This window comes from Geotrypetes seraphini, chromosome 4 (assembly GCF_902459505.1).
Source record: "Geotrypetes seraphini chromosome 4, aGeoSer1.1, whole genome shotgun sequence".
Lineage (NCBI taxonomy): Eukaryota > Metazoa > Chordata > Amphibia > Gymnophiona > Dermophiidae > Geotrypetes > Geotrypetes seraphini.
The window spans coordinates 171,564,125-171,589,915 of NC_047087.1; the positions used below are offsets into that span (position 1 = coordinate 171,564,125).

The following is a 25,791-nucleotide window of genomic DNA, read 5'->3' on the forward strand; positions in this document are numbered from 1 at the left end:
TTCCCTGTCCCGTCCCCATGAGTTTTGTCACTGTCCCTGTCCCATTCCTGTAAGCTCTGCCTTAACCACACAAGCCTCAAACACTTATGATTCTAACGTGTTTGAGGCTTGTGCAGATGAGGATGGAGCTTGTAGGAATGGGCAGGGACAGGAAAAGAACTCGCAGGGATGGGGACAGAGTTTTTCCCCTGTGTCATTCTCTAGTGCCTAGCAGCAGTAACAGTTTTACTTAAGCTAGACAAAAACCCTGTGTACTGCTGTTCTTATAGACCTATCTCCCCGCTGGGTATAGATTAAAAGACATCCATAGCTTACAGCTGGTTCAGAACACCTCCATCATACTCATCACAAGAAATAAAAATTTTTTACCATATAACCTCTATTAAAATCTATACATTGGTCCCTGTGATTCAGACTAACATATAGCAATGTTACTTACCGTAACAGTTGTTATCCAGGGACAGCAGGCAGCTATTCTCACTAGTGGGTGATGTCATCTGACAGAGCCCCGATACGGACGTCTCACAAGCATGTCTTGCTTGAAGAAACTCAGAAGTTTCGAGATGCCCGCACCGCGCATGCGCCAGGGCCTTCCCGCCCGATGGTCCGGGCGTGTCTCCTCAGTTCAGGTAGCTAGCCGAGAAGCCAACCCAGGGGAGGTGGGTGGGACGTGAAAATAGCTGCCTGCTGTCCCTGGATAACAACTGTTACGGTAAGTAACATTGCTTTATCCCAGGACAAGCAGGCAGGTATTCTCACTAGTGGGTGACCTCCAAGCTAACCTCAATGGGATGGAGGGAGAGTTGGCAACTTAGGAGAATAAATTTTGTAACAGTTTGGCCAAACTGTCCATCCCTTCTGGAGAAAGTATCCAGACAATAATGAGAGGTGAATGTATGAACCGAGGACCAAGTGGCAGCCTTACAAATCTCCTCAATCGGTGTCGATCTGAGGAAGGCTACCGAGGCTGCCATTGCTCTGACCTTATGGGCTGTGACCTTACAGGGAAGGGGTAATCCAGCCTGGGCATAGCAGAAAGAGATACAAGCCGCCATCCAGTTGGAGATGGTGCGCTTCGATACGGGTCGTCCCAACTTGCTTGGATCAAAGGAGACGAAAAGTTGAGGAGCAGTTCTGTGTGGTTTGGTGCGATCCAAGTAGAAAGCCAAAGCACGCTTACAGTCCAGAGTGTGAAGAGCTGATTCTCCAGGATAAGAATGAGGCTTAGGAAAAAACACTGGAAGCACAATGGATTGGTTGAGATGAAATTCAGAGACCACTTTAGGCAGGAATTTCGGATGAGTGCGGAGGACCACCTCGTCATGATGGAATACTGTGAAAGGTGGGTCCGCCACTAAGGCCTGAAGCTCACTGACCCTGCGAGCAGAAGTAAGGGCCACGAGAAAAAACACTTTCCAGGTGAGAAACTTGAATGGAGCCTTGGTGAGAGGCTCTAAAGGAGGTTTCATAAGCTGAAAAAGGACAACATTGAGATCCCAAACCACTGGAGGAGGTTTGAGAGGAGGATTGACATGGAAAAGTCCTTTCATAAATCTGGAAACCACAGGATGAGCAGAGAGGGGTTTCCCTTGTAGAAGCTGATGGAAAGCCGCAATAGCACTCAGGTGGACTCGGATAGATGTAGACTTGAGACCAGACTGAGACAGGTGTAGAAGATAGTCCAATACAGAGGATAAGGAGGCTCGTTGAGGCTCCTTGGAATTGGAAACACACCAGGAAGAGAATCTAGTCCATTTCTGGGAGTAGCATTGACGAGTAGCAGGCTTCCTGGAAGCCTCCAAGATATCCCGCACCGCCTGGGAAAACTGGTGAGGGGTTACGTTGAGAGGAACCAAGCTGTCAGGTGGAGAGACTGCAGGTTGGGATGAAGCAGTGAATCTTGATGTTGAGTAAGTAGTGAAGGAAACACTGGAAGAAACACCGGCTCCCTGCTGCTGAGTTGAAGTAGAAGGGAGAACCAAGGTTGTCTGGGCCACCGAGGAGCAATCAGAATCATGGTGGCATGGTCCGATCTCAACTTGACCGGAGTCTTTTGAATGAGAGGAAATGGAGGAAACGCATACAGGAAGCGATTCCCCCAATCCAGCAGAAAGGCATCTGCCTCGAAGCGATGAGGAGTGTAGATCCTGGAGCAAAACTGAGGCAGTTTGAAGTTGTGGGGAGCCGCAAAGAGGTCTATCTGAGGCGTCCCCCACTGAGCAAAGATCTGATGAAGGGGTTTGGAATGGAGTGTCCATTCGTGAGGCTGAAGCAGCCGACTCAAGTTGTCTGCCAAGACATTGTCCTTCCCCTGAATGTAGACAACTTTGAGGAAGGCGTTGTGGCGAACTGCCCAATCCCAGACTCTGAGAGCTTCCTGGCAGAGGGAGGCCGAGCCCGTGCCCCCCTGCTTGTTGACATAATACATGGCGACCTGGTTGTCTGTGCGAATGAGGACCACCATGTCGTGAAGCAGATGTTGAAAAGCTTGAAGGGCATTGAAGATGGCTCTGAGCTCCAGAAGATTGATTTGATGGAGTCGGTCCGCACTGGTCCAGAATCCCTGAGTGCGAAAACCATCCAGATGTGCTCCCCAGGCATAGGTCGAGGAATCGGTCGTGAGAACCTTCTGGTGGAGAGGAGTGTGAAACAGCAAACCTCTGGATAGATTCGAAGAGGTCATCCACCAAAGTAGAGACTGCCGAAGAGCAGGAGTGACGATGATGTGTCGAGTCAACGGATCCGACACCTGAGTCCATTGAGATGCTAGGGTCCACTGAGGAATTCTGAGATGGAGTCTGGCAAATGGCGTCACATGAACTGTAGAGGCCATGTGGCCCAGGAGGACCATCATGTGTCTCGCTGAGACGGATTGGCGAGAAGACACAGACTGGCATAGATGGAGAAGAGCATCCAGGCGCTGAGGAGGAAGGAATGCTCGAAGCTGAATGGTGTCCAGGACCGCCCCGATGAAGGGAAGAGACTGGGTCGGCTGTAGATGAGATTTGGGGAAGTTGATCTCGAAGCCCAAACTCTGCAGGAAGCAAATCGTAGCCAGGGTCGCCGAACTGACCTCTTGAGCTGAGGGGGCCTTGATGAGCCAGTCGTCGAGGTAGGGAAATACCTGAAGACCCCTGTTCCTGAGTGCAGCGGCCACCACCACCAGACACTTCGTGAAGACTCTGGGTGACGAGGACAGGCCGAATGGAAGCACTCGATACTGCAGATGAAGATTTCCCACCCGAAATCTGAGGAATTTGCGGGAGGCCGGGTGAATGGGAATGTGAGTGTAGGCCTCCTTGAGATCCAGAGAGCATAACCAGTCGTTCTGCTCGAGGAGGGGGTAGAGAGAAGCAAAGGTCAGCATGCGAAACCTCTCTTTGACCAAAAACTTGTTGAGGACCCGAAGGTCCAGAATGGGTCACAGGTCGCCCGTCTTCTTCGGAACGAGGAAGTACCTGGAGTAAAAACCCCGGTTGTGCTGGTCCACCGGTACTGGCTCGACGGCCCGAAGCCGGAGCAATGCCTGAGCCTCTTGAAGAAGAAGAGCGGTCTGCGTCAAGTTGGAAGGATACTCTCTTGGAGGGTGGTCCGGAGGTACCCGATGGAATTGAAGAGAGTATCCTTCTTTTACGATGGAAAGGACCCAGAGGTCCGTGGTAATAGCCTCCCATCGATGATAAAAATGGTGGAGGCGACCACCGATGGGAAAAACAGGAGGATGCAGAACGAGGTCGGTTATGCTCCCTGGAATAGAGTCAAAACGGCTGAGTAGCCTTGGGAGCAGCCGGTGTCTGAGGCTTCTGCTGAGCCTTCTGGGGAGGCTGTCTCTTCGCCGGTTGCCTCGCAGTAGGAGCCTGCCGTGGAGTGTAGCGCCACTGATAGATCAAGGGCGGTCTAGAAGGTCGAGACTGTTGAGGCTTGGGCTTAGGCCGAAGGATAGATTGGAAAGACTTCTCATGGTCAGAAAGTTTTTTGGTTACGGTCTCGATCGACTCGTCGAACAGATCCGCACCCGCACAAGGTACATTGGCAAGTCTGTCCTGGAGGTTCGGATCCATATCAATCGTTCGAAGCCATGCCAAGCGACGCATGGCTACGGAGCAGGCGGCAGCACGTGCCGAGAGTTCAAAGGCATTGTACGAGGACTGCATCAGCTGAAGGCGCAGCTGGGAAAGCGAGGCTACCACCTCCTCGAACTCGAATCGAGCCTGGGAGTCGATGAAGGGAGTAAATTTGCGGAGGACCGGTAAGAAGAACTCCAAATATGAAGAAAAGAAGAAATTATAATTGAGAACGCGTGAAGCCATCATCGAGTTCTGGTAAATTCTTCGACCGAACTTATCCATCGTTCTGCCCTCTCGACCCGGCGGCACAGATGCGTAGACCTGAGAGGGATGAGAACGCTTGAGGGAGGACTCGACCAGTAGGGATTGGCGAGAGAGTTGGGCCCCCTCAAACCCCTTATGATGGACAATGCGATATCTGGCATCCAACTTGCTCGGGACAGCAGGAATCGAGTACGGGGTCTCAAAGCATCGCATAAATGTTTGATCTAGCAACTTATGGAGAGGAAGCCGAAGAGACTCCGCAGGAGGATGAGGCAAGTGCATGGTGTCGAGATACTCCTTCGAATACCGAGACCCAGTGTCCAAAGTAACATCCAAGTCATCTGCCATTTGTCGAAGAAAGGAAGAAAAGGACAACTGGTCTGCCAGTACCGGCCTCCGAGACGGGCTGGCGGAAGTCGAAGCCTCAGGATCCAGAGAAACCTGGGAGCGGCAAGGGGAATAAGAGATAGACGGTTCCTCGTACTCCGGCCCCCCCGGGGGCGACAAATCAGAGGAAGAGTACCCCAGACGTGGCAGCTTCTTCTGTGGCGAAACCTCAGAATGGCGTGAGGAGTGCCTCGACGAGTGCCTGGATCGATGCCCTTCCCGGTGCCTGGAGGGGGAGCGAGAATGTCGGTGCTTCACACGGTCCCCTGAAGCTTCCAGCGAATGAATAGGACTGGAAGCAGTAGAGCAAAGGGGCGGCATCGAGGCCGCCTCCCGTGAAGCAGCCCAGGCTTGGTACGGAGTGCGGAAGAAATCCTCTTGAGATCTACTATGCCCAGGGCTTCGATTATCAGGCGGGGGAGCAGCACCATGTTGGCGCGGAGGCGTAATGGGCTCCAAGGGAGGCATGTCGCTAATTGAAGCCCGCCTCGGGGGACCGGCCGCCCTTCGCCGCTCCTCCTCGCCAAGTAGCGAGATCGATCGACGAGGAGGAGGGGGAGGGGGCAGTCCGCCCCCCTGGGTCGGGACCGGAAGGTCACCCTGGATGGAGGCAATTAACCTGGGTCCCACAGTCTGCATGAGCTCTACAAACTGAGCTTCGAGCAGGGATCGAAGCGAAGCCGATATGGGGGGTTCTGCACCGAAAGGGGGTCCCCCAGCACGGTCTTCGCGCTCCTTCGTGGTCGAGTGCTTCTGCTTGGAAGCTTTCGGCACCTTAATGACCACAGGTGGAATAGTGGAAGGCAGTACCTGAGTCGAGGAGACGGGAACAGGCACTGGCGCCGAACTCGGGACCGAAACCTGAACAAACGAAGCCGGCTTCAGAAGGCCCGGAGTAGCAGGAGTAGCAGCTGGTTTCGCATGGACAGGCGAAGCGGTCGATGACGTTGAAGCTGAAGGTTCCTTAGCAGCTTCCATCTTAAACATCGACTCCCACAACAGACAGCGGCGCTTAAACGACCGTGCTGTAAGAGTAGAACAAGGCCGGCACGATTTCGGGAAATGTTCTGGACCTAGACACTGTAGACAGCGTCGATGCGGGTCCGTCAGCGAAATCGCGCGCTGGCACTTGCTACACTTTTTAAAACCGGTGATTGGCCGGGACATAGGCCGAAAAATCTCCGTCGCAAGATCGAAGACGCGGGGCCTGAGCCATGTGGCCGACCTGGCCGGCTTGCCGGAAGAAAAAATTTTTTTTTTAAAAAAGAAGAATAAAAATAAAGAAAATACACGATAAAGAGTAAAAGAAACCCAAAATCGCGGCAATTAGAAGGCAAAAACGTGGAATTCAGTCAGCGCAGAATTGAAGTAAAACTTCTCAGCTCCGCGGAAAGAAAAGAACTGAGGAGACACGCCCGGACCATTGGGCGGGAAGGCACTGGCGCATGCGCGGTGCGGGCATCTCAAAACTTCTGAGTTTCTTCAAGCAAGACATGCTTGTGAGACGTCCGTATCGGGGCTCTGTCGGATGACATCACCCACTAGTGAGAATACCTGCCTGCTTGTCCTGGGATAAAAAATTTTACTGCTCCTATTTAAAATGTACCAATTTGAACCCCTCCCTATCTTGATCATTTGCCTACTTCATGCACACCCAGTGGCGTACCTAGGGGGGGGCGGAGGGGGCGGGCCGCCCCGGGTACCAGCCCTAAGGGGGTGTTCCCGGCCTTGCCGTTCAGTCCCCCGCCACCCCCGAAGGACCGCTCGCCCCACTGACCTTCCTGCACCACCTGTGAAGCAGCCCGCAGCAGGATCGCGAAGTCAGCGTCAGCATCCCTGCGCTGCTTCCTGCGCCGCGATCCCGCCCCTCCTCTGACGTCAGAGGAGGGGCGGGACCGTGGCGCAGGAAGCAGCGCAGGGATCGCTGACGCTGACTTCGCGATCCTGCTGCGGCTGCTTCATAGGTGGTGCGGGGAGGCCAGGGGGGCGAGCGGTCCTTCGGGGTGGGTCGGGGCATCAGGCCTTCAGGGTGGGGCGGGCGGGCAGGCAAGCAGGCTTTCAAGGGGGAGGGGGTGACAGGCAGGCAGGCAGGCCTTCAAGGGGGGACAGGCCTTCGGGGGGGGGGTGCAGACCTTCAAGGGGTGCAGGCCTTCAAGGGGGGCAGGCAGGCCTTCAGGGGGGTGCAGGCCTTCGGGGGGGGTGTAGGCCTTTGGGGGGGTGCAGACCTTCAAGGGGGTGCAGGCCTTCAAGGGGGGGAACAGGCCTTCAAGGGGGGAAAGGCAGGCAGGCCTTCAAGGGGGGGGGGGACAGGCCTACAAGGGGGGGGGGACAGGCCTACAAGGGGGGGGGACAGGCCTACAAGGGGGGGGGGGGACAGGCCTTCAAGGGGGGGGGGACAGGCCTTCAAGGGGGGGGGACAGGCCTTCAAGGGGGGGACAGGCCTTCAAGGGGGGAAAGGCAGGCAGGCAGGCCTTCAAGGGGGGGACAGGCCTACAAGGGGGGGAGAAGCTACAAGGGGGTGGTACAAGCCTTCAAGTGGGGGACAGGCCTTCGGGGGGGGTGCAGACCTTCAAGGGAGTGCAGGCCTTCGAGGGGGGTGGTACAGGCCTTCAAGGGGGTGCAGGCCTTCAAGGGGGGACAGGCCTTCAAGGGGGGGAAAGGCAGGCAGGCAGGCCTTCAAGGGGGGACAGGCCTACAAGGGGGGGGAGAAGCTACAAGGGGGGGGGACAGGCCTTCGGGGGGGTGCAGGCCTTCGGGGGGTGCAGACCTTCAAGGGGGGGACAGGCAGGCAGGCCTTCAAGGGGGGGACAGGCCTACAAGGGGAAGGGACAGGCCTTCAAGGGGGGTGCAGGGCCTTCAAGGTGGGACAGGCAGACCTTTAAGGGGGGGACAGGCCTTTGGGGGGGGACCATGATTTAGAAGTACATGGAGGGAAGGGGGTGTTCAAAGAGACATGCATATGCCAAACTTTGGGGGAGGGAAGAAATAATGGGTCTGAAAATAGAGGAGAGGGAGAGAGATGATGGACCATGGGATTTAGGGAGGGAAGGAACAGAAAGGGAGAGAAATTGGACACAAGGGATGGTGTGGAGGAGGGATAGAGATACTGGATAGGAGGGTAATTAGGAAAAGAAACGGAGAGATGGTGGACTCTGGGATGGTGGGGAAGGAGGGAGAGATGCCGGATGAAAGGGTATTTAAGAAAAGGTGGATCTGTGGAGGGAGATGAAAAAAAGGAAAGATACCAGACTTCCTGGGAAGGGAAGGGAAATGGAAAGGGAGGACAGAGTTGGCAGATGGAGGTTAGCATGCAGAAAGAAGGAGACCCTGGCAAGCAAGTTATCAGAAGAAAACCAGAGCCTTGGACCAACAAGATTTGAAATATAACCAGACAACAAAAGGTAGAAAAATTAATTTTATTTTCTGTTTTGTGATTATAACATGTCAGATTTGAAATGTGTATCCTGCCAGAGCTGGTGTTGGACTGCAAACGTGAGCTAGGATTTAACAGAAAGAGGAAAAGTCCTTTTTGTTTCTTTATTTTATTTACACCACAGCGCCAGTGTGGTTAGGAGAAGCCAAAGGGGGTGAAAAAGCTATAAAACCCACCAGGAGTTTTGAAAAAAATCATCCAACTGGGCAGGAAAATCGAATTGAAAAACCAATTCAATAGGGCTGAATCGAATCAAAATTTTTTTTTCCTGTATCTGGCAGCATTAGTTTGCGCTACTGTCTTAGACTTTAGGACCTGGGATTGGGGAGAGATGGCATCCTCAGTACTTTATAATGCAAGTGAAACGAGGATTTGGTCAGACTTTTGAAGGGTCTGCAGAAAAAAAATATTGTATAGGCCGGGGACATGAGACAGCAGGAAATGGGAACTTTTCTTCCTTCTATTTTTGTGAATGGAAAGGCTGAGGATGTCAGAGAGGTCAGTTAAAATATGTGCTTTATAAGAAAATATAATAATGTGTTTTATAAAGTTTATAGCATAGCTGGCCTACCCAGTGAGGTGTTCCTAGTGGTGATGGTGGCAGCGTGTCAATGTGTTGAGAGGAAGAGGTGGTCTGGGAAATTCTGCTGAGCAAACTCCGGGCCCATTTCCACCCCCCAGTTAGTCCACTCCACTCAACTGATTCACACACTGAGTGGGTCTTTGGGTGTTGTTTTGGGATCTCTTCCAGTGGTTTATCTCCTTCTGGTCCAAGGAAGGAAACTTTGTTATCCTTAGCATTGACCTACAGAATATGTTTGTAACAGCGCTGCTTGTGTGGCATTAGGCTATGTAGTGATCGAAAGAAAAAAACAGACCTTTGCACATTTTTGCACTATATGGTGGGTGTATGAGGAGATTCACATTTCCTGCACAGCTAAGTCCATGTGAAGTTACCTTGTGCTGTATTTGACATCTAGCAAGGTCTCTGTTTGAAAGGAAAGATCTAAACTTAAAAATGAAGTGGCCAGAAGTTATGGTAAAAGCAGATAGTGTAGCTGGTTTTAAGAAAGATTTGGACAAATTCCTGGAGGAAAAGTCCATAATCTGTTATTAAGACATGGGGGAAGTGTCTGCTTGCCCTGGATCGGTAGCATGGAATGTTGCTACTCTTTGGGTTTTGACCAGGTATTAGTGTCCTGGATTGGCTACCATGAGAATGGGCTACTGGGCATGATGGACCATTGGTCTGACCCAGTTAGGCTATTCTTATGTTATGTTCTCATCTGTAGGGGCCTTTGTTTTCACTTCTTATTTTAATGTATTTTTTTTCTGGGAACTTATCAGTGTTTTTTATAATGGGAACAAAAATGGAAGAGAATTAATGTGTGTGGAATGGGGGGTAACTAATTTCTTCAGCTAAATAATTCAATCCACTTCAAACAGACATAGGAGAACTTGTGCACCATTCACACACCCTCCAACCAAAAACGTCAAAAGAAAAAAACTGTTCGACAACCTCCTAGCCATTCGAGCTGCAACACTCGACCCCCAACTCTACAACCAATTGATATCAACCACAGACTGCAAAACCTTCAAAAAGAAATAAAAACCCTTCTATTCAAAAAACACATAAAACCGAACTAACACAATCAGAACTGTCCCAAGCATCACCTGCAACTACTCCATATGTACTTCTAATGTCATGACAATTTAGACATAATTTATGTTATGTTATGTTTGGAATAATGGTTACATATATGAGGTTCAATAAAAGAAAATTTTCACTGCCTGTTTCTATTCTGACCATTTATTCCATTTCATGGTTATTGCAAAAAAAAAAAAAAAAAATTTTTTTACATGGGGGGGGGGGTGTCAAAAAATGATGGGCCCCGGGTGCCACATACCCTAGGTACGCCACTGTGCACACCTTCATGTACTTTCCATTCCTTTTAATAAAACTTGCTCATTGTTCCAACCTCCAGGCAGATCACTTATGAATCAGTCCATAATAGTATTTTTTCCATAACTGGACCATCTCTATGGAACGAACTCCTCCCCCTGCCCCACCTCAGATTAAAATACTCTTTAGACAAATTTAAATCATCTTTAAAAGCATTCCACTTTTAGAGATGCCTATGAATACATTACCTTCCCCTTATCTCCCACTAGATCCTATTGATATTGTGAACTGCATGATTGGAAAGCCTTCTTTCCTCCTTTCTTCTACTACTATCCCTATCAATTACTGTAGTTCCATCTTCCTTACTATCTCTAACCTCCATTCCTCTCTCCTTAACTACCAGATTTTATTGATACTATGTAAACTACATAGATGAATTACAATATGCGGAAGGAAGGATGGAGGGAATAGAAAGGGACAACTGTGCAGAAAGAAAGAAATGAAAGAAAGGATGCACAGTCAGAAGGAAACGCAAGAAGAGACTCATGAAATCACCAGACAGCAAAGATAGGAAAAATGATTTTATTTTCAATTTAGTTATCAAAATGTGTCTGTTTTGAGAATTTATATCTGCACTATATTTGTCTATTTTTTTTATAGTTACTGAGGTGACATTGCATATTTTAAAGTCATTTGCCTTGACATCTTTGAAAACCCCCCAAATATAAATGATAATTAACATTTTCTCTGCGTATAGTATGCTTTGTGGTTTTTAAAAAATTTTATGGTTACCATTATGAATAAGATACTATGTGTACATGAAAAATGAATGGAAGAACTTGGGGGTGGGGCTAGGGGCGGGACTGAAAATTAATAGATGTCCCGTTTTGATGAAAAAAATAAATGGTCACGTTAGGTATACCTAAACTAAATTAAAACTTGGAACTTGAAAATTCTGCAGGAGAGGGAATTCTGCATTACGCAGTATTTCTTCAGGAGTAAAGATTTAAGATCACAAGACTCACCCTTTTCTGCACATCTGCTTTGCTAGCACGGTCCAGATCATCCATGGTTTTCTTTAAGCCTTTCAGAGTGTCTCGCAGCTCATCCTTTTGCCACTGTGCAATGACTGCAACAGCCATGGTCTACAACAAATAAGAAAAGTGTGCCTTGATCAGTGGAAGTGATCACTTTCTCTATTATGCCCTTGATCAGGCACATATAGGTGAGGAGAGTGCTACTTCCTGAGCCTTCACATCCAACCACTAGAATTTAGGTGCAGACAGGCCAAAATATATAGAAAACAAGATGGTAGTGTTGTCAAAGTTCCTGGATGAGTTCCAATGGATTCCTAGACTACACAGTTGATCTGAACACCCTTATATACACAGTGCCTTTTCATTCGGTGTACATCAGGGAAGAGGTTGCTATATTCACATATATTGTACGTTCTTATGCAGTATTGCACAGCACTACAAATGAAAGAAATGTTCTCTCTCTGTACACATTGGTTTCTCAAATGATATTTCACCCCACTACAGCAGAGATTTCCTTTACATTCCCATATAGCATTCCACTGCAGTATGGCAGGAACCAAAATGCTACAGCATTTTAACATTGCAAACATTTCAAGTCTAAATCAGAAGTAGAAGTAGTAACTGTACCCCACTAACTGCCTAAAATTTACATGTGAGTTACAAGGAAAATCAGCATCAAGAAAATGACACATCACTATCAATTTGAGGGAACAGTCATGATCATGTATTCTGCAATCCTTTCAAACAGCTCTATGTTACACTCATTCAGAGAAATCACTCTGTACTTAAAGACTAAGCAGATTACTTCCAGGAATTTCAGGAACTTATTTTCACAGGTATCATCACCAGAAACATTCTTTTCTACCAATGCAATTTTCAAATACTTTCTCCAAACACAGCTTGCACCACAGGAGATGGAAGGAAGTTAGTATTGAGCAATGCCTCTTCCAAGCAACATGAACCTGCTATGATTTACCAAAGCACAATAAATCCTAAATCCATGTTAACTGTAATCTTTCAGTTCAGCTAGGGATCATAATGGGCAGTGACACTAGTGTTTACTTCACTCAGGTCAGCAATTTCCTTCTGAATGTCCTTGTTGGGAGCCGTTTGGACCTTTACTTTAGATTCCAGGGTATGTAGAGACTGCTTCAGAGTGTCTACTTTCCTTAATGCCTAGGACAGAAAAACACAATTCATATTAATTACTGACAATGTATTCAGCATCATAAGATCACTTCTATTACATTCCTTTTTGTTTATAGAATTTTTAAATTTTGCATAAAGACATACATAACTTCTTAATTGGGTACATTACAGATTAAGTAAACATGAATTAAAATCAAATTAGCAAAATGATTATTCAAAAGAAAATATGATAAGAAGTATATTTCCATGCACTTAGACTTATAAGTTCCACTGTAACCTATGAAACTTTGTGTGTTTAAGGGCCTTGAAAATGAGCCTTGCCGTATCCAGGAGGCATTAAGTCAAAGTGAAGGAAATATTTTGAATGATAATGTTTAAGAGTGTAATAATTGTAGCAGGAAAAATCTTTTTTTTTTACCTTTTGTGTCCATTAGTCACCTCTTTGTTTCAGGTTTATTAAGATCTTAAGTATTGCAGCCACCTGCAACATCTTTATTTCTGTTCTTAACTGTATATTCCTTACACAGGCTTCAGCAGAAACATGGTGATGTTAGATTTTTATTTTTGAAAAAAGATTAGGTTCTTACCTTGATAGTCTTTCTTGTAGATGTGCCTAATAGTCCTGAACGCTAGGTTATGCATATGAACCCGCAATTGCTTGCAGAATGATATCACTCATCTTTCAACTCCACCTCCTTCCCCCTCAGTTTGTACAAAAGCAATCAAGAACCACTGTAATGGAAGACATCACCAGAAGGAGGACAACAGGGAGAACTCCCCAACACTATATTTCTGTTCTGCACTGAAGTATAACATTATCAAAATCATACAAAACTGTGTGCAACCGGTAAGTCTAAGAAGTAGAAACTCAAGACTAGATAGCCCCCATTTTTCTCAGCTTACTTGAGAGACAGAGAGGCCAAAGGGGAGAGCGGAGAATTGGAAATGCTGGTCCAGTACATGGAACCACAAGTACCTCCTGTGAGCTGGAAAAATGGGAATAAGGAGATAGGCCTCCGTCAAGTTGAGGGAGGCAAGAAATTCTATAGGCGCTACTACTGCAATCATTGAATGCACGGTTTCCATGTGGAAGTGCGGTACTTTCAGTGCAGCACTGACTGACTTGAGGTCCAGAATTGGCCTCCAGTTGTCTGAGCCTTTTTTGGCACTATGAAATATATGGAGTACCTGCCCAAGCTCGACTCTTCATTCAGAACTGGCTTTATGGTGCAAAGATCCAAGAGCCTTTGCACTGTTGCCTGGTGTCTGAGGGTTCTCTCCAGCCAACTGGCTGGGGAATCTACAAAGAAATCCAGATCGGGGACATAGAACTTGATCTTGTAACCTTCTTGAACAACCTCCAGGACCCAATGATCTGTGCCCAGACTGTCCAGTAAGCCAACAACTTGACCCCTTTCTGGGTGGATGTGGCTGTTGACCTGGTGTCATTGCACTTTCTTGGAGGCTGGAGAGGGGTGAGAGCCAGAGACTTGCTACCTTCTGTCCCCACTGAACCTCTGTTGAGACTCCTGAAAGGACATCTGCATGTAAGAATGGAATCTTCGAGAGCTTTGAAAATTCCCATGCCCCAAGCTGCACGGGGTCTGCTATCCATAACACTGGCCATCAGGTCATCCATACCCTTTCCAAATAGCATCTGCCCCTTGAAAGGAAGCCTGCTGATGGTGGCCTTAGAAGCAGTCTCCTGCCCATTGTCTGATCCAGAGCATCCATCAGGCAGAGAAAGAATAGGCTGACACTTTGCTCATGATTCTTAGGATGTCATACAAAGCATCTGCTACATAGTTCACCCCAGAAAGGATTATCTGAAGGTCCTCATCCTGAGCTATCCGAGTATGGCAAGCATTTGTCACAAAGGAAGTCACAGCTGCTACTTTAATTCTTAAGGCTAAAGCTTCAAATTGCTTCTTAATAACCATGTTTATCTTGCGATCCTAAGTATCCTTCAACATCACACATCCTTCACTGGGCAAAGTCACCTGTTCGCTTGGTGACCTGTGCTACCAGTGAATCCACCATTGGCTGAACAAAATCACACACGTCCCCCAAGAGGAATCCCTCTGTCCCTACCCGTCCCCGCAAGGAATCCCCTCCGTCTCCACCCGTCCCTACAAACTTCAGAAATAGTTATTTCATTTAATTATGCTACTGAATTAAAGGCTCTGGTTGAGACCCATTTACAAATAAACAAAGACACTATTAATTTGGAAATATTAATTGGGAAGAATACATGCTTGGTAAACGGGTTTCTACCAGAGCCTCTAATGTAAATATAAAATATAAATACTCAGCTGATGAGAACCCCCAAGCTGTCAGCTGAGGACTTCCTTTGCAGTTGGTCGAGGGTCCCTTTTGCCAAGTTTGGCAGGCAGCAGTAGCATCCCCGAGTCACAGATGCTGGCACCTCAGTGGCTCATGGATGCTGCCAGCGACTGCTGTGCTTGGTGGAGAGGAGTTCTGGCCGTCTCAAGGAGGTCCTCTGCTGGCGGTGCTTGGGGAACCCCACCAGCCACAGCAAGGGTCAGCAAGTACTTCAACACTGTAGAAATAAAACCAGAAATGCATTTCCTTTTCTTTTGAACACAATACAGAAACATGTGCTATATACATTTCTCAAAGCTAACACATTTTAGTCAATAATTTCCATTTTTTACCTTGTTGTCTGGAGACTTATTTTTCCATAAAGTTGGTCCCAGTTTCTTTTTTCCGCTTTCCCATCTTCTGTAAATTCTTCTGTTGCTGTCCATTGGTTCCTCCTACCATGGTCCAGCATTTATCCCTCTCTCATCCCCAGGACCATGTGCATCTTTCGCCCCTGCTCACCAGCCCCATGCCCAACATTTCTCCTTCTATCACCGCTCTCCAGCACCATGCCACATCTCTCCCTCCATTCCCTTCACCACTATGTCCAACATTCCTCCCTCTTGCATCCATTTTAATCTGTCCCACTGTTCCCTTTCCACCACAATTATGCTATCACTAAATTCTCTCTAGTATAAAAACTGTGTTGAAAAGAGGGATTTCTGATTGGGGGGGGTTGCATGGCAAAAACAACAGGGCAGCATTGATACATGGGGGAAGCAGGCAGGGAGGAATCATAGACATATCTGTTATTCCACCACAGCAACACATCAGCCATGGGCAGACAGGTGCGCTCACCAAGTGCAGGGACTGGAAACTGGAAATTTCTCCCTGTCATCTTTCTCTTTCCTGTCATCTGTACCTCACTCCCTCTCTATGACCAAAAATTATCCTTTCTTCCATTCCCCGTGTACATGACCATCTCTCTTTCCCTCTCACTGACACACCCACACCCAATTCTCCCTTTCCATTCCCTCCCCCACCTCAATATTTCTTTCCCTCCCTTCCTCCATCCTCTCTCCCAAGTTCACACCTTGTGTCCAAAAACACACTCCTTCCCCCTTTTGTGTCCCGCGTTTGCCTCCCATGTTTGACCCCCTTCTGTCCCGTGTTTGCCTCTCACGTTCATGTCCAGTCCTCATCTTCCAGTAAATTACCTTTCAGCAAATTTCTCCGAGAGGTAGCTCGAGCTGTGAGGCTCGTCTTCTATTTCCTGCCTGCCCTACAGCACGTAGCTGACCGGAGGTCTTCCCCCATGGTCAGCATTGATGTCGGATGGAAGGCTTTGCGTCAGTCACGTGCTGTGTGCAGGGCTCATTGCCTTTCATGCTGGCACGTAACTGACGCAAAGCCCTCCCTCCAATGTCAGCGCTGACATCAGGGAAGACTTCCATTCGGCTATGTGTGCTGCTGCAGGGCAGATAGGAAAAGAAGATGAGCCTCGCGGCTCCAGTTGCATACAATCCCGTGGGACCCCCCCCCCCCAAGACCACGAAGGGGCATCCCCATGGGATCCCCGCATCCCCATGCAGCTCTCTAGTCCAGAGCCACCACTGATTCTTGTCTGTTGGTCTTATGCAGAAAAACAGATTTTGTCAGAGAAACTGCTTCCTGAGACAAGGGCAAGGAAACGGACCTTCCATCCTCCAGTCAAAGTCAGACTGGACTCCCTGGTCCAGCTCTGGGTCCTCATCTGTATGAGGCATGGTCTGAGGACCAATCCCTAGTGTCACTACAACTGTTGCACCTTCAGCAGATGCTGTGGGACTCTGGCAGGTTAAATAAGCATTCCACATCAGGCTCACAAAATCCAGGGTGAAGTCTTGCAGAGTAGATCTCAATGACCCCGGCAGGGATTTTCTGAAGGTCCTCCTGGGCTCAACAATGTTCACGCATCTGCGCTTCGCCAAATCTCTTTTGGAGGGCACTGGAAAGGCCTCTTCCCCTGGGATCGAGCCTCCTGCAGATCCCCAGCCCAAGGCTACATCAGCCTTACTCACTGTGACATGTGGTACCTGCCTGCCTAAGCTCAGAATGCAGATGGAACATATGGAGGAAAAAAAAACAACAACAATGCCTCACAGGTCCACTCTACGAACCTGGTCTTCAAGCTGCCAATCGGACCAAGTCTCAACCCCCAGAAACTCTCTCACAGTGATGGGGTGGGGGGGGAAGGGGGGCATGCAACGGTCCTACAATTAATCCTGGCTAAGCTGGAAAGGAGCCAAACAGCCTGCACTAGAGCTCCTGATAAATCAGGGATGCGAGCAGTTACTGAGGGGTTGGCCCCTGAGCTCCAAATAGCAGGCTGGCTACACAGGTATCCCCAAGGGCTGATCCTGTTAGCAGCAGACTTCTGCCACACGAGTCTGTCTTCTCCCAGGCAGAGGTCCTAACAAGAGGAATCCTCTGGGCACAGAAACTCAAACTTAAAATGACAGGAAAATACCTGAAAATAATAAAACCACAGAGCAGATCAGAAACACATCTGAGCAATTTGTTTGCAGAAAAAAAACAGAGGGCAGAAGCAAGCCTACTTGGAAAGAAGCAGAGTTGAAAGATGAGCGATATCATTCTGCAAGCAACTCGCAGGTTCAAATATATAGCCTAGCGTTCATGACTACTAAACATATTGCACTAGTAAATGTCTTATTGAAATTTGTACTTGATATTATTTTTTAATGTGCTTTTGGTTTGCTAAATAGTTATGTTCTATTATATAGTGTTTCTTTTTTATCCTCTTACCCACTGATGTTTGATTATAAAATTAAATACACACCAAGCAAAGAATATCATTGAAACACAAATATTTGTATTGTACTTGTTTGTTGCATCATTTATGCCCCTTAATTATAATTTTTTTAAACCCAACCAGTACTGTCCTGCTTTTCTTCTTGTGCTCCTCACTTTTCCAGTTTTCAATTCTGTACCTATGTCTGCTCCCCATTCCCCTGTCAGGAAGGAGAAATGTGGAAAACTAGTAGCAGGTAATTCATACTCTTTTCACCTCCCTCTGCTAACCAGTCATAGGAAGTAGAAGTGTTAAAGAAATTCAAGCATTCTCCTTTTTGGTTAAAATATTTTATTCTTATGAAATAATTGGTGCTATCAATTTGTCACTAACATCTTAGTTTGCCAAATATTCTACATAAACCTCTTGAGCATGAGGGTGGTATATCATGACACATCACTCACAACATGTCCATCAGATCACTGATTAGAATGTTTTTTTTTCTTTTTTTGAATAATATTAGCTTTCATTTAAGATGGTTCCACCACTGCTTTATGACAAGCAATGATTATAGAGGAAATTCAGGGACAACAGGTAAAGAATTCAGTATACTGACAGTTTGGCGGAATCTCTAGGCTAGCTCAAGGGTGGGCAATCAAGGTCCTTAAGGATCACAATCCAGTCAGGTTTTCAAGTTTTCCCACAGTAAATATGCACGGGATTAATTTGCATGGACTGCTTCCATTGTATGCAAATCAATCTCATGCATATTCATTGTGGACATCTTGAAAACCTGACTGGATTGTGGCCCTCGAGGACCATGATTGCCCACCCCTGGGCTAGCTATTTTAATTTCCTTTTTATTCCTTGGCTATATTCACAGCTATCAGTTAATCAGAAACTATGGATATAGGGGCAAGAGGAATTTTCTTGCAGAGTGTATGGTTCAACTATGTGAGTATAAGAAATTTAACACCTCTGACATCACAATTTTATTTATTTTTTATATTTTTAAAAAACATTTTTGAAATCAAGTTATGAGACAGAAATCAAACTGTAAACTTTTTTTTCTTGATAATTGCTTATTGTAATGAAGTGAGAAATTTTCTGTTGGTATTGTGAAGGGTGGTATATAAATACCTTAACAAACAAACATAATTAGGAAGTTGTCTAGAATGAATGGTTTCAGTGATTTATTTGTAATGACAGATGGTTTGTTTTATGTAGTCTGTGAAGGAATAGTTATCCATTTATCCTTTACATTTAGAGGAAAATGTTTTTGTTTCCTCTCTCTTCTTATATATGAAGATAAGGTACTTATTTTTTTTAAGGTAAGACAATAAGGGGCTTTTAGACACCAAAAGTCTTTGATGCATTGACAGAAAAGGAGAAATTAGGTTCTTGGCTGCTAATTTTCTTTCTTTTAGTCTCCATACGGCACAGAATGAATGGATTTATGCTCCTCTGCCAGCAGATCGAGACTGAGACATTGACTTTTGGCTATAATACAAGTGCAGTCCCATCTACAATCAGTCTGACAAATAGCCAAGCAGAAACTAATTAGGCTGAATAATAACTTATCAATTCCACATTCACATAGAGAAGACAAAAGGAAAATGCCCGAATCGGACTGGCACACATGGTTGGATACTGATTAGAATAAGAACCTTCTAGCAACGCCCCACAGTTCACCAGCTAAATCAGCCAAACCAAGTACCACTGCTCTTAATGTACCCCCCAACAACCAAGATAACAAAAACCGGCAGAAAATAAAAACATAACTTTGCGAGAAAACACTGAACAAAACAACAGGGTGGGGTCTATGCCAGTCTGGAGACACTAAACGAAAGAAAATTATCAGGTAAGAACCTAATTTCTCTTTCTTTAGCATCCCTCCAGACTGGCACAGAACGGATGGGACATACCATAGTCCCTGAGCCCCCTTCAAAGGGGTTCTAAAAGAATATGCTCACCGAACATCACATCTCAACATGTCTGAACGTCCACAGGGTAGTGACAAACAAATGAATGGAGAGAAGACCAAACCACAGCTTTACAGATATCCACCAGAGGCACAAGTGAACTCTCAGCCCAAGAGATCACCTGACCCTAAGTGGAATGAGCTTTGAGAAAATCTGGAACAGATTTCTTTTGAAAATACACCGAAGCGATAGTCTCCTTGATCCAGCATGCAATGGTAGCCATGGAAGCACCGTACCCCTTATGAGGGCCTGCAAGAAGCAAAGATGATCTGACTGATAGAACTCTGGGTCTGCTGAACATAAGCATGAAGGATCCTGCGGATCTCCAATTTGTGCAACTGTCTCTGCTCCAAAGAGCCCTCCCAGTTACCCAAGACTGGGAGGACCATGGACTGGTTGACATGAAAAGGCAAAACCACTTTAAAAACCTCCAGGAATGGTGGCCTACAAGAAAAGGCCTACAGTTCAGAAACGCATCTCGCAGAAGTAATGGCAACCTGGAAGACCACCTTAAGGTCCTTCAATGTGCAAGAACTGAAAGGCTCAAAAGGTAGTCAGCAGCACACATAGTTACCTTGAGTGTTGGGCTTCACCGCAATTCTGCCATTTATGAACTACAATACTTCAACTTGATTTTGATCTTAGTTGTTTTAGACAATGTTTTTCACATTTTAATGTCAATTCCATGAGTAATGTGGGTTATGTGAATCTACACATCATATCTATCATAATTAGATAACAAGGCTCAATTGGGCCTAAACACAATTATGTCGAGTCTATTGCAAAATAAGAGAGATTGAGCATCAATTGGTCACCTTCATTGTTGTTTCTTGCTTGACCTCCAAAAATCCACCATCCAAATCATCAGACCCTCCCTAAAAGATCCTGGAGGTCCACCCCAAGATCCAAGTCCTCATCCTGTGAAACCGTTTCAGCCTTAAAAAGGTCCTCGTCCCAAGTCACCTATGGCCACTTGGATGATGGTTGAGAGGGCTGGACAGAGGTAGCCGGAGCAAGAAACTGAACGGGGGTGCCCGTGGAAGGACCCTCCAGACCCCTGGGAAAGAGGCAGGACCCCCAGTCACCTTTAAATAAGCCTTGTACATGGCCAACACAAAAATCAGAGCACAAACCCCCGGCAGCAATAGAGAATTCACAGCAGGCGTAGAAGACACATGTAAGACCTGTTCTTATAAGACAGGAGGAAGGTCTTATGAGACTGCAGGCAAAATGGCTGCGCTTCCCACCAAAACCAAGGGAAGGCCCGCTGACAAACTATCTCCAGAAAGAAGCAGCAGCAACAAGGCCTGACTAAACCCTGCCAAAGCAGGACCACCTGCAGCCACTGCTGCAGTAGCAAGGGAATCCCCAGCCTCCCCCCCCCATGGTCAGCAATTCTGAATCTCCCTGACCGCCAACAGGTGAGGAAACCCCAGTATGGGCAGCAGGGGAAACCCGGACATCTCCACCACTGATGAGCAGTGCATGTGCGAAGGGGAGCCCTGCAGGCCAACATCGGTTCCTTCTTGAGCTGGCTGGAATACTTTGTGCGCATGCCAGCCACATCCCCTGTTTGGCGCCCACAAAAAAATGCCACTTTTTTTGCCTATAATGAATGTGACAACGACCCATGCACAACGCCGCCGTATAAAAACAGCAGCCTCAGACTCGTTTTACGTTTCTTTTATTTCTTGTTCTTTTTGTATTTGGTTTTTTAAAATATTTTCTCACAGCTCACCAGGTGTTTCAAGAGAGCAGACCCCACTGGCTCTCTAAACTGTAGTCTGTGCCTAACAGCCAGGAATACAATTGAGGCTCCTCTAAAGCAAAAACATAAGGGGAGATTGGGAGGGGGAGTCTTGACCCTTTCGAGGTTGATTGGACTCCTAAGAACGACCCCCAAGCTCTGTCTGGACAGCAAAAGGGACAAGAAAGATTCACTAATCAAATTCAATAAGCCCTAACAAACCTCAGCACAGACTGTATAAGCTTACCACTCCACCTGAGAACAGACTGATTGTACATGGGACTGCCTAGCCCACTTGTACTGTAGCCAAGAGTCAATGTCTCAGTCTCCACCTGCTGGCAGAGGAGCGCAAACCAATCCGTTCTGTGCCAGTCTGAAGGGACTCTAAAGAATTGCCTTTTGTACAAAGAGTATTTTAATGCATAATTTATCATCCCCACTGTTATAAACTACAGTACTTTAACTTGATAATAAATGAACATAAATTAATTAACATATGAATTGCCATACTGGGACAGTATCCCGTTTCCAACAGTGGCCAACCCAGGTCCCAAGTACCTAGCAAGATTTCAAGTAGTAATAACAGATTTTATGCTGCTTTTCCTAGGAATAAGCAGTGGATTTTCTCAAGCATAAGAACATAAGCAGTGCCTCTGCTGTGTCAGACCAGAGGTCCATCGCGCCCAGCAGTCCGCTCACGCGGCGGCCAATCAGGTCCAGGACCTGTATAGTAATCCTCTATCTATACCATTCTATCCCCTTTTCTTTCAGGAAATCATCCAATCCCTTCTTGAACCCCAATACCGTACTCTGTCCTATCACACCCTCTGGAAGCGCGTTCCAGGTGTCCACCACCCTTTGGATGAAGAAGAACTTCCTAGCATTGGTTCTGAATATGTCCCCTCTTAATTTTTCCGAATGCCCTCTCGTTCTTTTAGTTTTCGAAAGTTTGAAGAATCTGTCCCTCTCCACTTTCTCTATGCCCTTCATGATCTTGTAAGTCTCTATCATGTCCCCTCTAAGCCTCCGCTTTTCCAGGGAAAAGAGCCCCAGTTTCTCTAATCTATCAGCATATGAAAGGTTTTCCATACCTTTTATCAATCTCATCGCTCTTTTCTGAACCCTCTCGAGTAATACCATATCCTTCTTAAGGTACCAATATTGGACATATTGGACCAATATTGGTACCAATATTGGACCAATATTGGACGCAGTACTCCAGATGCAGGCGCACCATCGCCCGATACAACGGCAGGATAACTTCTTTTGTTCCGGTTGTAATACCTTTCTTGATAATACCTAGCATTCTATTCGCCTTCTTAGAGGCCGCTGCGCACTGTGCCGACAGCTTCATTGTCTTGTCCACTATTACCCCCCCAAGTCCTTTTCTAGGGTACTTTCACCCATTACCAGCCCTCCCATCGTATAGCTGTACTTTGGGTTCCTGTTTCCTACATGCAAGACTTTACATTTCTCTACATTAAACTTCATCTGCCATCTTGTCGGCCACTCTTCTAGTTTGTTCAGGTCCTTTGTAATCCTCAGTCCTCTCTTGTCCCAACTCCACTAAATAGTTTGGTGTCGTCTGCGAATTTTATTACTTCGCACTTTGTCCCTGCTTCTAGATCGTTTATAAATACATTGAACAGCAGCGGTCCGAGTACCGACCCCTGCAGAACACCACTTGTGACCCTCCTCCAGTCCGAGCAGTGGCCCTTCACTTTGCTTGTGGCCCTTTGCTTTCTATCCGCTAGCCAATTTTTGATCCATCTATGTACGTCTCCTTCCACCCCATGGCTCTTCAGTTTCTGTAGTAGGCGTTCATGGGGTACCTTGTCAAAGGCTTTTTGGAAATCTAAGTATACGATGTCTATGGGGTTCCCTTTGTCCATTTGTTTATTAATTCCTTCGAAAAAGTGCAATAAGTTTGTTAGGCAAAATCTTCCCTTGCAGAAGCCATGTTGGCTTGTTTTCATCAGTTTATTCTTTTCTAGATGCTCATCAATGCTTTCTTTTATCAGCACTTCCACCATCTTTCCTGGAACTGAAGTCAAACTTACTGGTCTGTAGTTCTCCGGGTCACCTCTCGATCCTTTTTTTAAAAATGGGCGCAACATTAGCTATCTTCCAATCCTCCGGGATCACGCCTGTCTTCAGGGATAGATTACAAACCCGCTGTAGTAGTTCCACTACTTCCTCCTTTAGTTCTTTCAATACCCTAGGGTGGATTCCATCCGGGCCCGGAGATTTGTCAGTTTTTAATCTATCTATCTGCTCATATACGTCTTCAAGGATTACCTCTATGGATGTTAATTTTTCTGCTTGATTTCCTTTGAAGATTTTTTCAGGTTCCGGCACGTTGGATGTGTCCTCTTTTGTAAATATTGACGAAAAGAACATGTTTAGTCTATCTGCCACTTCTTTTTCCTCCTTCACCACTCCTTTCCTATTTCCGTCATCCAGCGGTCCCACCTCCTCCCTTTCCGGCTGCTTCCCTTTAACATATCTGAAGAACGGTTTGAAATTTCGTGCTTCCCTGGCTAGCCTCTTCATATTCTCTTTTTGCTCTTCTAACCACACGGTGACATTCTCAATAATAGTCTATGGACTTCTCTTTTAGGAAATTATTTAAACCCTGCTAAGCTAACTGATTTCACCGCAATGAATTCCAGAGTTTAAATTACACAATGTGTGAAGAAATATTTTCTCTGGTTTGTTTTAAATTTAGTAGCTTCATCACATGCCCCTTAGTCTTAGTATTTGCTTTTATATTTTTATGTTTTATTATTTGTCATCTTATTATTTCAGTCTGCAGTATATATTTGAGTTGTAAATGACAGACAACATGCTCTTATATTTTCCTTCTAGATCTCATGGGCTAGATGTAGCCTGCAGCCTGTAGTTTGCCAAATCTCTATCCTACTCAGTCTGGTTTTCAGGATATCCATAATTGAACACATAAAATGCACTTACCTGAGATGAAGGCGAGATACACATCTGTGTTATGCAGTTATTTTAGATATCCTGGAAACCAAACTGGCTAGTGGTTGTCAAAGACCGAGTTGAAAAACCTTGTCCTAAAAGAAAACCTAAAGCTTCTCATGTTTGTTTTCACTCTTGTATAAGTAAGCTAGCCTCCTCTTCCTCTAGTCTAGGATACTGACCCTCTTCTTCCAAATCAACTTTGTAGGAGGTTGAGATAAGTGGAATAGAAAGGTGAAAGCAAATTCTGAGGTTCACAAAAAAAAAACCCAAAACAACAAACTGGACCTTTTTCACCATTTGTCTCACCTTATGTGCCTCAGGACCAGTGACTGCAACTATCCTCCGAATACCTTTGGCAATGGCTTCCTCAGAAACAATCACAAAGTGACCAGCATGGCTAGAGTTCTGCAGGTGCCTGACAAAACAGAAAAAGGGAGGGTTCTTAACATAATGATTTGTCATTATACTGCCAAGTAGCGAACAAGGAAAGTGCTGGAAATCAGATATTCTAGCCTATGACATGGCCTTCCATAATATTAGAAGAGAACAAATAGTCATTTTAGAACATAGTAAAATGTGTACAAATACAGAATTGGCTGAACACAAATATTTTTAAAAGCAAGTCATGGCTTTTAGTACATTACAGATGGCCATCTAACAACTGTGTAGCAGTTGACTAAAACAGAATGTTAGGAATTAGGAGAGGAATGGAGGATAACACACAGAATAGCATAATGTCTCTCTATCACTCCATGGTACAACTGCACCTTGGATATTTTGTGCAATTCTGATCACATCTCAAAAAAGATATAGCAGAATTAGAAAAGATGTAGAGAAAGGCAACCAAAATAATAAAAAGGTTTGAACAACTCCACTACGAGGAAATGCAAAAAGGGTTAAAACTCTTCAGCCCGGAAAAGAGATAGCTGAGGGGAGATATATGTAATAGAGGTCTATAAAAAGGTGAGTGGAGTGGAACACCATTAAATATAAATCAAGAATATTTGCCTGGTCATGATGTTGAGTGGTACCAGAAGCACCAAAAGTGATTACAGGAAATAGAAAGATGAAGCCCCCTCTTTTTCTCAAAATAAAGGGTGGGCCTGTGAAAATCTAAAACAGATTGTATGTATGGCAGGAACACCCTTAGAGGAGGAGTATGTACTGATAGAATGCTTAAATCTGAATGCTTGCTTAGTTTGTAATAAGGTTTAGATTGTAAGATATCTGATAACTAGCTGCCAAGCAGGAATAGTATGTTTTGCAGAAACATGAATTCCAGATGAAGATTCACCAGTTCCTGTGGAACATTGCCTGCCGGGTTTCAAGCTGATCCACTGTCCCAGAAAACTAAAAAGAGATTGGGGTCTACTCCTACTTTATAGATCATTCCTCTCCTTGAGACTATTAGACAACAGCAATGACCAGGGATTAGAATGAAAACCCAGAAGGCGGGAAAGATTTAGGCATTTACAAGCTGGTAACTGGAACATACTAGAGGATTAACCGCTCAACCTAATCTCCCTTTGCATCACAACCTTTACCAATCTGATAATTCTAGGTAATACAAATCTACACATGTATATGCTCACTGATCCCAAAGTCTATTCATTAAAAAAAAAAAAAAAAAAACAACTTACTGGAACAGTTAGATTTAGTTACCCAAACAATCCAACACAAAGAGAATCACCGTCTGGACTTCATCGCAATTATATTTAAAGGTC

The 25,791-nt window shown here is 45.9% G+C and overlaps 1 protein-coding gene across 2 annotated transcripts in view; it reads right to left on the reverse strand.

The window, feature by feature from the left end:
* Positions 1-25,791, reverse strand: part of AARS1 (alanyl-tRNA synthetase 1) — a 152,707-nt gene that overhangs the window by 37,360 nt on the left and 89,556 nt on the right. For both annotated transcript variants that reach the window (XM_033940945.1, XM_033940943.1), the window contains exons 16-18: positions 24,374-24,482; positions 12,154-12,267; positions 11,080-11,199 (exon numbers count right to left, since the gene is read on the reverse strand). In XM_033940945.1, the coding sequence (XP_033796836.1) occupies positions 11,080-11,199; positions 12,154-12,267; positions 24,374-24,482 (343 nt within the window). The remainder of the gene's footprint in view (positions 1-11,079; positions 11,200-12,153; positions 12,268-24,373; positions 24,483-25,791) is intronic.